Source organism: Culex quinquefasciatus, chromosome 2 (assembly GCF_015732765.1).
Source record: "Culex quinquefasciatus strain JHB chromosome 2, VPISU_Cqui_1.0_pri_paternal, whole genome shotgun sequence".
NCBI classification, from domain to species: Eukaryota; Metazoa; Arthropoda; class Insecta; order Diptera; family Culicidae; genus Culex; species Culex quinquefasciatus.
In genome coordinates, this window is record NC_051862.1 from 86764523 (window position 1) to 86777439 (window position 12917).

The window sequence follows — 12917 nt, forward strand, 5'->3', positions numbered from 1 at the left end:
ACCAATTGACAAGGTAGTCACACAACATCAGTACCGTAAACTGATATGGAATCGAATTTGAAAAAAAAAAAATAATTAGACACCTGATTTTACGGTAATATTATTTGTTTTTGTATAATTCATTTCATTCATTTTATTCATTTCATTCATTTCATTCATTTCATTCATTTCATTCATTTCATTCATTTCATTCATTTCATTCATTTCATTCATTTCATTCATTTCATTCATTTCATTCATTTCATTCATTTCATTCATTTCATTCATTTCATTCATTTAATTCATTTCATTCATTTCATTCATTTCATTCATTTCATTCATTTCATTCATTTCATTCATTTCATTCATTTCATTCATTTCATTCATTTCATTCATTTCATTCATTTCATTCATTTCATTCATTTCATTCATTTCATTCATTTCATTCATTTCATTCATTTCATTCATTTCATTCATTTCATTCATTTCATTCATTTCATTCATTTCATTCATTTCATTCATTTCATTCATTCCATTCATTTCATTCATTTCATTCATTTCATTCATTTCATTCATTTCATTCATTTCATTCATTTCATTCATTTCATTCATTTCATTCATTTCATTCATTTCATTCATTTCATTCATTTCATTCATTTCATTCATTTCATTCATTTCATTCATTTCATTCATTTCATTCAACGAAAGTTAGTTTTTTTTCATTCTATTAAACACAAGCACAAACAAGGCTTTAAGTTCGTGATTTTAGACGCTGATTATGATTTTCAATGCAGAAAAATGCATTTCAGAATGTTTGCAGTTAAATAAAAAAATGTTTTAAGTTTTTTTGAAAAAATAATTTTTGATGCCGTCTGATTTTTTGGACTAATTTGGAAGAGATACGATAATACGGTGGGTCTCGTGGCGCAGGGGTAGCGGCTTCGGCTGCCGATCCCGATGATGCTATGAGACGCGGGTTCGATTCCCGCCTTATCCACTGAGCTTCTATCGGATGGTGAAGTAAAACGTCGGTCCCGGTTTCTCCTGTCTCGTCAGAGGCGCTGGAGCAGAAATCCCACGTTAGAGGAAGGCCATGCCCCGGGGGGCGTAGTGCCAATAGTTTCGTTTTACGATAATACGGATTTTGGGTAATTTATTTTCCTTGTTTTGACTTAATTAAGAATTGTGTATTTTTTTATTATTTTAACTTATTTTTTAAATTTTGTACAACTTTTCCAAAGACATAAAATCAATCATAAAATTCCTCCAAAAATTACAGATTTTCTAATATTTACGTACCATTGTTGCATGGACAGGGGCGTAAATTGTTTGAGCTTCGACCTGATTATTAGTTGGTTCTAAATCTATCATTTAGAATAAAGCAATATTTGATTAATCAAGAAACCGTTCGGATTGGAAGTTTCATGTTTTTTTCCAAATCTATCAGTCAAAAAAGTCGCAATCAAAGCCACATCCGCTTCGCTTCCACATCCGGCGTTTCCTCCCCAGTGCCAGTCAGTCCAGTGACAATCAAATTTCGCTCGATTCGACCACAAACAGTCGGCATCAGCTACCAGCAGTTCATCGTCTACGGCGGAAATGAAATGCTTTCAATATCCTTTCTCAAGGAAGTCAGTCCAAAGCATCGCCGCCTTTCATCTCGATTCCCCGTCTTTTTGTTGCAGCTTCAATAACAAAAAAAGGAAAACATTCCGTGACTGGAAAGCGTGCTGGCAACACTGACTGGCCAACCTCAACTTTGCAGTGGGAAGCACATCAATAGAGATTGTGAGAGTCACTACGGTGAACGCTCGCTGGTTTGATACTTTTTCGTTCGAAACTGATCAAACTGAAAAGTGTCAAACTACCGTGGTCCTACTGTACTTGTGAAAAACCGCGGGAAAATGAAAAATGGCATGTGGAAAGGGAGGCAAAACGACTGTTGCACTTTTCTGGTGCGCTGTTTATGTTAGCAAAGCACCTCGGGGTGTTGGGCCACATTGCTGCCAATTCAACAACATGTCGCATTTGCAGCGAGAGAATGCTAGCAACACTGTTCAAAGTTTAATGTTGTCGCAGTGTAGCAGTATTAAATTCAATTTGTTTTTACTTTTCACTGGTGTGCCACTCCAGAGAAATAGAGAGAGAGAGAACTCGAACAAGACAAATCCGTGGAGGAAATTTAAAATGAATTTTGTTGGAAATAATTCAGTAGGTGGCTGACAAGTAAATTGAATTTGCTCTGTTTGTTGGGATTTCCGGAGAATGGGACAACACCGTCAGCAGGTGATAACCAAGTAATTCTATTTTGGAGACATTTGATTTTATTATTTTGAAGTTACAATTTGGAATCTCGATAGCAACCAGATTTACCTTAAAGTCAGGATCGGGAACGCGTCGCTTGAAAGTTCCCACTATCAGCAGAGCACCGTCACCAACGACGATCATTCGACCCTGGGTTGATTGTCTGGAAAGGAAACAGAGAGTAGAAAACATATACTTTTAGGAATTACAGTGTTGATTAAAAAATATGTAATTTTAAATTTTTTGATTCTTTATTTTAAAAATAAGAACGCATGACCAGCGTTGCCACATGTACAGATATTTTTGGCACAGACCAAACACTCAAACTAATTATTTTTACAGTTAAAATACACTTGAGTTGTTTTTGTAAACTGCACTTAAAAGGTAAACATTTTTTGCATCGTTTTACTTGTTTAGTTTTTGATAAAAATGTTTTTCTTTAAAGTTATACTTGATTGAGTGTTTGGTATGTGCCAAAAATATCTGTACGTGTGGCAAGCCTGCGCATGACCAGTAATTTTCGAAAGACTTTTTAACTTATTTTATATTGAAATTGTACCAGTCAAAGAGAGAGCGTTCAATTCCTGGAGTTACAAAAATTCTGGGAATCGCGATTTTTTCGGGAATTCCCGGAAAAAACTAATAAAAATTGTTTTGATCCTAGTTCAGATTAATATTATGCAACACAATTGTATAGGACAGCAATTTTAAATATTTGTGAGGATCAACAATAACCTGTAAAATAATCGCACAATCAGAAGATTTTTTATCTTGTTTAAAGTGTAGTTACTGCCCACTCTAAAATCTGCCTAAAATCACGACAAAAATATGTTATTTATGTGCAATTGTGTACAGGAAAGTTATTGGGTTAGTTAGCAGAGGTTAACAGTAGTTCAAGATACAAAATATGAATTTGAAACAAAATATTATAAAAATATATCATGAGCTCATTTTGAAAATGTTGGCACAATTTTCATTAGCTGAATTTACAATTCTGCTATCCTAATTTGACTGAGATTTTAGAAACAACATTATTCAACAAAAGTTTAGTCAGTAGAATAGTAGAAATCTTTTTTAAAGAAAGATCTATTCTCGGCTTCAGACAATAAACATATTTCAAGTAAACCTAGAGATGAAGAGAGCTGGATAGTTAAAAAAGAACAAAAAATAAAAAGAATTTCAAAATATTGTTCAAATCATTTCCAAAGTGGTGACAAAAAGTTAAGAAAATGTATACAGTCAGTTAAAATCGGAAATTCTCGGTAAATTCGACAAACGGGCTTCAGATCTTTAAAAAAACTCTTTCGTGATTGATTTTGTGGCCACGAAACGCAAATATTAATAACTATAAAAAACATCTTTGACTTTTGTGTCCGAAGTTCTTCGTCATGATGGTTATGCCTGTAGCATTACCACAGCACCTTTTTTTCTCGGGGCGGGAAATTTGTGATATATCTGCTACAAAATTGAAAAAAAAAGAACGGAATCGGAATCGGAGTTAGAGTCGGTAGAGTCAGGTCTTTTCAGAAGACTTGAAGTTGAAGGAAAAGTTAGGTTTTTGTAAGTTTGTATTTTGTTTCGCTGATTTTATGAGAAATTTATTTTGGGAAAATATGAGCAATGAAAAATCTGTCGTCACAGCTTTCCATTTTGTAATTTTTAAGCCAACCTAAATTGGCTAGGACTACTCTCATTATAAATTTGGTACAATTATTTTAATAAAGGAACCACAAAGCCAAGTTTTAACAATATCGGAGCACTTCAGATTTGGGTCCAACTAGTTTAAAGTGGAATTCTCGGGTGAGTTTTCAAAAAGCCGGAAGATTCACCGTGACCTCCGGGACTTATTTTTGTTTTCTCTTAATTGAAACAATATTTCATTTGTTTTAAGTTTAGAACATTTGAAGGACTTGTAGATTAACAATCTCAAGCATTTTTAGAATTAGTTTTTCGTAAGTAGGCCGAATATCGATGTAGAAAGGGCTTTGTTTACCAATGGCTCTTACGTCTTTTTGAAAACTAATCCGAGAATTGCAGATTTAAGCTCGAATCTTACCATAGATTTTGCTACACGATATTTAGTAACGTTTTCTTTTTATATAAATTATACACCGTAAAACGGGGCATAGACTAAATATATATAGATACGCCACTCCGCTGTTGGGGGAGATCGAAGCAAGCCGTGCGCGTGTCGTGACGTTTTCAATTTTTGCTCCGCGATTTTTTCGTTTCTTGATTTGATTGTTATAGTTTTCTAAGTGAATTTTAATTTTAATATTTTGATTGCCCGGAAGGTTCAGAGTCGGATTACGAATGCTGAGCGACGAATTTTCAAATTGGAGGTCAAAGAGAAATATGATTCGTAAACTGGAAATACGGTGGCAGTTTTGTTTGACAAGCAAATCCGAAGACAGGGACCTTCAAGGGTGAGCTTGCCCTAGCTAGAATAAGAACCTTTTGAACCTTTTCGGTGCTGTCGGGATCGATTCATGCTGAATGGTGATCGAGATGATCGAGTCAAAAATAGATTTGTCAAAAAATAGATTTGTCCTGGATCGTGTTGTCCCATCCCGGTGAGCTCTTTCCTTTTTGGATCTACGTTTAATTTTCATGTATTACATAACGGAAAAAAATATGGGAGTGCCGTGGCCGACTGGTAACGGTGTTCGCTTTGTAAGCGAATGGTCCTGGGTTCGATGCCCATCTCATAATCCAACGAGAAAGTTTAAGACTTATAATACTTGAAATATATAATATGAACTAAAAATCAAAGTCGCTCGAAGCGGGGTTCGATCCCCCGTTCTATGGATTGGTAAGCAAAAATGCTAACCACTGTGCCATCACGGCTTGGTGAGCTTTGACTGGAATTAAGAATACTATTACTACCAACTAAATACGTGCTGGGTCTTTGTCCATTAGGCAAGGACCCGGAAGTTCTTAATAACGTTTGTATCCGATTGATACAAACGTTCTTTAGAGCGGGGCTTGTCGGTTCAAGCTGAGGTACCTCGCGTACGGCTAGCCTACGTAGAAATGGGTCACCGAAGCTCGGCAGAGCTAACACCCTCCAAATGCCTATGCGAGTTATTTGCATATGTATAGAATGGAAATCTAAAACACATGGAAACAACTCAATTTGTAAGATGCGACCGCGCGGTCCCGTTTGGTTGGTTGCACACACACACACACACACACATACGCCACTCCGCTGTTGGGGCTGGCGACACTACCGCCACGCCAAAATTACACCTGGTGGCAATTCACAGGTACTAATCTACCCTTTTGGAACGTTTGAAAAAAATCCTCCTCAGTTTCAGTTCAATGCTCAGTGGGTATATCCAAGCAACTTTCGACTAGCAACTGCTGTTTCCAAGAAATGTCAAAACAAAGGCATTTTCATTTTTCGTTTACTTTGCTGTTAGTTTAGCATCCTTCGCAAATGTTTTATAAATTTGCTGGTTGTGCCGTTTCTACCATGCAGATTCTAGCGGCATGAATGTTTCAGTCAATAGATCGAAAGTGTTGTGCTCTTCAAGAAAGCAGGTGAGGAAAAAAATTAACAAAAAAATCCTCCATCAAAAAGATTGTTTCGATTTTCACAGCTTCGTGAGATTCTGGAGAACTATGATGGTGAAAACGAACTCGGAAACGATGAAGCGGAAGTCTGTCTAGCCATCCATGGTGGATGGCAATCAACGTTCAGTCACACATCCGGACAAACCTAAGACCTCGACTTCTGAACAAGCAAGGGCACAAATGCTGCCCCGCCAAAGAAGCTTCTCCTGCCAAAGAAGCCCTGTGATTACCCAAATCATCTGGCACCTGTACAAAAAAACAGATTCCGGTGTTCAACTACAGGTTCGACGGCGAACCTGACCGGAAATGTTCGTCTTTTGCATCTGATCTCGTAAAATAATGCATCTTGAAACTAAGTTTTGAATTGGCTCGAAACGATAGTAAATCGGCCTCATGTTCCAATACTGCTAGTAGTTGTGTGTAACACAATTGGTTTAAATGTATACTACGCAATGTAAAATTCTTGGGAATAAAATAAAAATCCAGTTTTTTTTATTATTCTTGTTATTTCACATTACATAACTGAACTTTGTGCGACTTCTCTTTTATTTGGGCCTGAGGTACTCTGCCAGGAACGGGGCTGGTTTCATTCAAGTTGTTGGGGACACGACACATGGGGTGGGAACTGCTGTGGCGGCCTTGTCAATCGCCATTTTCGCTATCAAATCCTGGTCCTTTATATCGAACATCAACTTTTCAACGACGTGAATCCCATGAATTGGCGCAACCTGTTTGGTGCTGCAGACTTCAATGAAAAGAGAAGACGATTTTATAAATTGTACAGATCAAATAGGAGAACCTTGTTGCTGTTCTTACCATTAACGGACCATCGGTTCCCGGCAGAGTCCCTGTTTACGCCTCTCGAAAATCGTTTGTTGCAACTCACTCACCGCCACAAACAGCCACCACCTCCGTTGGTATCATGGAAACCCTTTAAAACAAAGCAAGTTAGTGGCATTTTTTGATGTCAGGAAACATTAGGTCGAAAAGTGCAGAGTGCTACGATTTTGTTTAGCAATTTAGTACCTGTAACTTGACTGTGGTGGCGCTCGGAGCGCTAAAGGGGTGACGCCAACTGGATGTATGGCAAAATCCCGAAGTGAGACATCTAGGTAATTAATAATCTATGAACGGGGTGACTTTGATAGGTTTGAGATTTTTCCGCAAAATGAAGAGTACAAATTACATTAATACGGAATGGTATGGAATCTTACTGATCATATGATCATATGAGAACTTTTCATAAAATTTTGACAAGTTTAAAAAAATAGTTAACTATACTTACTAAAATGCTGATAAATAGCATTGTTTTGATCTGCTCAAAGTGTCATGATTTTCTCAATGAACATGATTTTGAATCGTAAAACAGAATGCATTTTGGGATTCTTTGGACAATGATCTACCAGGAAAAGATAAAATAAGTTTTAAAATAATAAATATTATGTGTTTTTGAAACATAATTAAAAAAAGTCCTGTAAAGATTTTCAGTAAAACAAATTTCATATATTTAAAGTGTGGAAACTTTTGATTCGTGCTTCGAATTCTGTTTTAAATGCAATATAAATCGAAAATTTCATAAACAAAACAAGTTTTGGCATATTTCAGGTTGACATGGCTTTTTACAAAAATGACCTAAAATTTAATATTAACATTGATCTTTTTCTTAAAAAACTATATCAACATGCATACAATTAATGTAAAAATAAAGTGTGAACACCTTAAATCTGATTTTAACTAGAAAAGCTGTGATTGTCAAAGTTACCACGGATATCAATATCATCCCGGTTTACGGTTTATAACTATGGTTAAAGGCAGTGAAAGACATCAATAGTTCAATTATATTTAGGGCTAGTGATTTATCACAACAAAAATTGAAATTACGTGGCATGCCAATTACAAAACATTGAAATTTCACGGCAATTTCACGGTACTCTGAAACCTGCTCAAAATAATCGTAAAAATGTATTCTTTTAGCAAAATTATTAACAGAAAAGTGTCTAAAAAGTTAGCAGTAGTTCTAGATACAAAATAATACTCCCTGACACAAATTATTTATTTGAAAAAAAAAGGATTATTGGATTTATGTTGGAAAATTTTGAAGAATCTCCGTCAGTTGAATTCTAGATTTTTTTAATAGGTCTTACAAACAAATGTAAACATTGAGTGTATCCTGCTCTCTCCAATGAACATTGACAGTTTTTTAGATGAAGGCGGTGAAATAAATGAAATGAAATAAGGTGTGATAGGGATACACTCAATATTTACATTTGTTTATAGGACCTAATAAAAATAAGTCAAGAATTCAATGATTTCATTTTATTGAGGTTTCATAACATTAATTTGTATACATACCTCCAAAACAAAGCAGGCCCTGAACTTCATCAAAATTAGAATCAATAAAATAATTGCGATAAAGATTTGTTTTGCTTTCCTTAATTTCAGCAATAGGAAAATTTTTGTATTTTAATAAAGTTTACGCAATACATCATTAAAAGCAGATTTTGCATTTATTTTTTTTTAGAAAAAATATAATACATTGCAAAATGGATAACAAATATGATTTCAATATGTATTATTTTACTTATAATTTGAATTAACCCTTTCAGGCCTGAATTTTTCTGAGCTGTGTCAATCTACAATTTTGGTACCAGTAGTTCATTTTTTCCATGAGTAAACAGAAACAGGCAAAAAAAAGTTACATTTCATTATTGGACGTTCTGGGTCCTCCAAAATGTCCTGGAATACAGATCTTGGAGTCTACCGCCGTAACAACACGATTCTACCAAGTTTCCGATTATGGTTCATATTCAGTGATGTCCCTGGGACAAATTGGAAACACTATGAGCTATGTGGATCACTTTTGGGATGATCTGGGTCCTCCAAAGTGTCCTGGAATACAGATCTTGGAGTCTACCGCCGTAACAACACGATTCTACCAAGTTTCCGATCATGGTTCATATTCAGTGATGTCCCTGGGACCCTTTGGCAACACTATGAGCTATGTGGATCACTTTTGGGATGTTCTGGGTCCTCCAAAGTGTCCTAGAATACAGATCTTGGAGTCTACCGCCGTAACAACACGATTCTACTAAGTTTCCGATTATGGTTCGTATTCAGTGATGTCCCTGGGACCCTTTGGCAACACTATGAGCTATGTGGGTCACTTTTGGGATGTTCTGGGTCCTCCAAAGTGTCCTGGAATACAGATCTTGAAGTATACCTCCGTAACAACACGATTCTACCAAGTTTCCGATTATGGTTCATATTCAGTGATGTCCCTGGGACCCTTTGGCAACACTATGAGCTATGTGGATCACTTTTGGGATGTTCTGGGTCCTCCAAAGAATCCTAGAATACAGGTCTTGGAGTCTACCGCCGTAACAACACGATTCTACCAAGTTTCCGATTATGGTTCGTATTCAGTGATGTCCCTAGGACCCTTTGGCAACACTATGAGCTATGTGGGTCACTTTTGGGATGTTCTGGGTCCTCCAAAGTGTCCTGGAATACAGATCTTGAAGTATACCTCCGTAACAACACGATTCTACCAAGTTTCCGATTATGGTTCATATTCAGTGATGTCCCTGGGACCCTTTGGCTACCCTCTGAGCTATGTGGATCACTTTTGGGATGATCTGGGTCCTCCAAAGTGTCCTGGAATACAGATCTTGGAGTCTACCGCCGTAACAACACGATTCTACTAAGTTTCCGATTATGGTTCATATTCAGTGATGTCCCTGGGACCCGTTGGCAACACTATGAGCTATGTGGATCACTTTTGGGATGTTCTGGGTCCTCCAAAGTGTCCTGGAATACAGATCTTGGAGTCTACCGCCGTAACAACACGATTCTACCAAGTTTCCGATTATGGTTCATATTCAGTGATGTCCCTGGGACAAATTGGAAACACTATGAGCTATGTGGATCACTTTTGGGATGATCTGGGTCCTCCAAAGTGTCCTGTAATACAGTTCTTGGAGTCTAGTAATGCTAAAGGGTGCCAGCTCCTGGCGGGTTTCGCTTTGTAAGCGAAAGGATGGCTTGAATCCAATCTGTCGAGGCAAAAGGGGTAGGTGGCGGTCGAGGGAGGATTTTGACTGCAGCGTTAGTTGAATTTGTTCAAGTCATAAACCTCCCAAAACCCAACAAATTCAATCTCTCGAACGATCTGTGGGCGGCTGAATCTGAGCATTGAAAAACTCTGTAGCAATACACGGAGAAATGCCTCAACTGCAACTTTCTACTCGCTAACATAGTCTCAGGCAAAATTCGAGCTGAAAATTGGGCTATATGATCGGTATCGAACTCTATATGGGTCAAAAATATACGAGGTTTCCCCTCAATCTCACTTATCTCCACGTCCGCGGATTGGTTTCTCGTGTTCGTCAAAGGGTCCCAGGGACATCACTGAATATGAACCATAATTGGAAACTTGGTAGAATCGTGTTGTTACGGCGGTAGACTCCAAGATCTGTATTCCAGGACACTTTGAAGGACCCAGAACATCCCAAAAGTGATCCACATAGCTCATAGTGTTTCCAACGGGTCCTAGGGACATCACTGAATACGAACCATAATCGGAAACTTGGTAGAATCGTGTTGTTACGGCGGTAGACTCCAAGATCTGTATTCCAGGACACTTTGGAGGACCCAGAACATCCCAAAAGGGTTCCACATAGCTCATAGTGTTGCCAAAGGGTCCCAGGGACATCACTGAATATGAACCATAATCGGAAACTTGGTAGAATCGTGTTGTTACGGCGGTAGACTCCAAGATCTGTATTCCAGGACACTTTGAAGGACCCAGAACATCCCAAAAGTGATCCACATAGCTCATAGTGTTTCCAACGGGTCCTCGGGACATCACTGAATACGAACCATAATCGAAAACTTGGTAGAATCGTGTTGTTACGGCGGTAGACTCCAAGATCTGTATTCCAGGACACTTTGAAGGACCCAGAACATCCCAAAAGTGATCCACATAGCTCATAGTGTTTCCAACGGGTCCTAGGGACATCACTGAATACGAACCATAATCGGAAACTTGGTAGAATCGTGTTGTTACGGCGGTAGACTCCAAGATCTGTATTCCAGGACACTTTGGAGGACCCAGAACATCCCAAAAGGGTTCCACATAGCTCATAGTGTTGCCAAAGGGTCCCAGGGACATCACTGAATATGAACCATAATCGGAAACTTGGTAGAATCGTGTTGTTACGGCGGTAGACTCCAAGATCTGTATTCCAGGACATTTTGGAGGACCCAGAACATCCCAAAAGTGATCCACATAGCTCATAGTGTTGCCAACGGGTCCCAAGGACATCACTGAATATGAACCATAATCGGAAACTTGGTAGAATCGTGTTGTTACGGCGGTAGACTCCAAGATCTGTATTCCAGGACACTTTGGAGGACCCAGAACATCCCAAAAGTGATCCACATAGCTCATAGTGTTTCCAACGGGTCCCAGGGACATCACTAAATATGAACCATAATCGGAAACTAGGTAGAATCGTGTTGTTACGACGGTAGACTCCAAGATCTGTATTCCAGGACACTTTGGAGGACCCAGATCACCCCAAAAGTGATCCACATAGCTCAGAAGGTTGCTAAAAGGTTCCAGGGACATCACTGAATATGAACCATAATCGGAAACTTGGTAGAATCGTGTTGTTACGGCGGTAGACTCCAAGATCTGTATTCCAGGACACTTTGGAGGACCTAGATCATCCCAAAAGAGATCCACATAGCTCATAGTGTTGCCAACGGGTCCCAAGGACATCACTGAATATGAACCATAATCGGAAACTTGGTAGAATCGTGTTGTTACGGCGGTAGACTCCAAGATCTGTATTCCAGGACACTTTGGAGGACCCAGAACATCCCAAAAGTGATCCACATAGCTCATAGTGTTTCCAACGGGTCCCAGGGACATCACTAAATATGAACCATAATCGGAAACTAGGTAGAATCGTGTTGTTACGACGGTAGACTCCAAGATCTGTATTCCAGGACACTTTGGAGGACCCAGATCACCCCAAAAGTGATCCACATAGCTCAGAAGGTTGCTAAAAGGTTCCAGGGACATCACTGAATATGAACCATAATCGGAAACTTGGTAGAATCGTGTTGTTACGGCGGTAGACTCCAAGATCTGTATTCCAGGACACTTTGGAGGACCTAGATCATCCCAAAAGAGATCCAAAGGGATCGAAGTGGTCCCAAATGGTCGTGAGGATGTGACTGGTAATAACTAAACTTCATTTGCCTTGAAAAATCGTTGTAAACCTGAATTATCTTCAACATTTTCTGAAGTTTCCAAATTTCAGGGTTTCAGTATGTTCTAGGTCGTCAAAAAGGCCATTAACAACCACTCAAACATTTTTTCCTAGGTAGATAAACTCATAAATTACAACTTTGCTGAACAATGTTATATGTTTTGAGCACTGTGTGATTTTATACAATTGAATTTCGGTATGGGTCATATATGACCCATCAGGCCTGAAAGGGTTAAAACACATAATTAATATTTTTTAAATATTAAAATGCAATTTGTTCATCGTTGTTTTATATCGTTGATTTATAAAAATAAATTTTACAAAAAATAAGGTTCTTTTAATAGGGACCATCCATAAACCACGTGGACAACTTAGGGGGTGGGGGGTGGGGTGGGGGGGTTGGCAATTGTCCACGCTCCATACAAAAAAGATTTTATTTGTATGGAAATTGTCCACGAAGGGGGGGGGGGTTGAGATTTCTAAAAAAAAGTTTCCACGTGGTTTGTGGATGGTCCCATATCTTTTTGGAATTTTGTGGAATAAAAAAACTATCTGCATATATCTGCACAATATCTTCAAAAAATAGTTGAAGATCTGATTTGAAATACTTTTTTATTTGTAAAATACTCTTAAAATGCTCGTTTAAAGTCTTTGAAAATGTTTGAATTAAAAAAATAAAGCATGAATGCATTGAGCAGCGATTTATCGATTTAAGTTTTCAAATTTCGCGGCATTTCACGGTATTTCCCTAGTTTCACGAACTGGGGTGAATTTCGCGGA

At 38.0% G+C, this 12917-nt stretch overlaps 1 protein-coding gene across 6 annotated transcripts in view; it reads right to left on the minus strand.

The window, feature by feature from the left end:
* LOC6046545 overlaps positions 1–12917 on the minus strand; it is a 182948-nt gene that overhangs the window by 11736 nt on the left and 158295 nt on the right. For all 6 annotated transcript variants that reach the window (XM_038251251.1, XM_038251253.1, XM_038251250.1 and 3 more), the window contains one exon: positions 2353–2446. In XM_038251251.1, coding sequence (XP_038107179.1) covers positions 2353–2446 — 94 coding nt within the window. The remainder of the gene's footprint in view (positions 1–2352; positions 2447–12917) is intronic.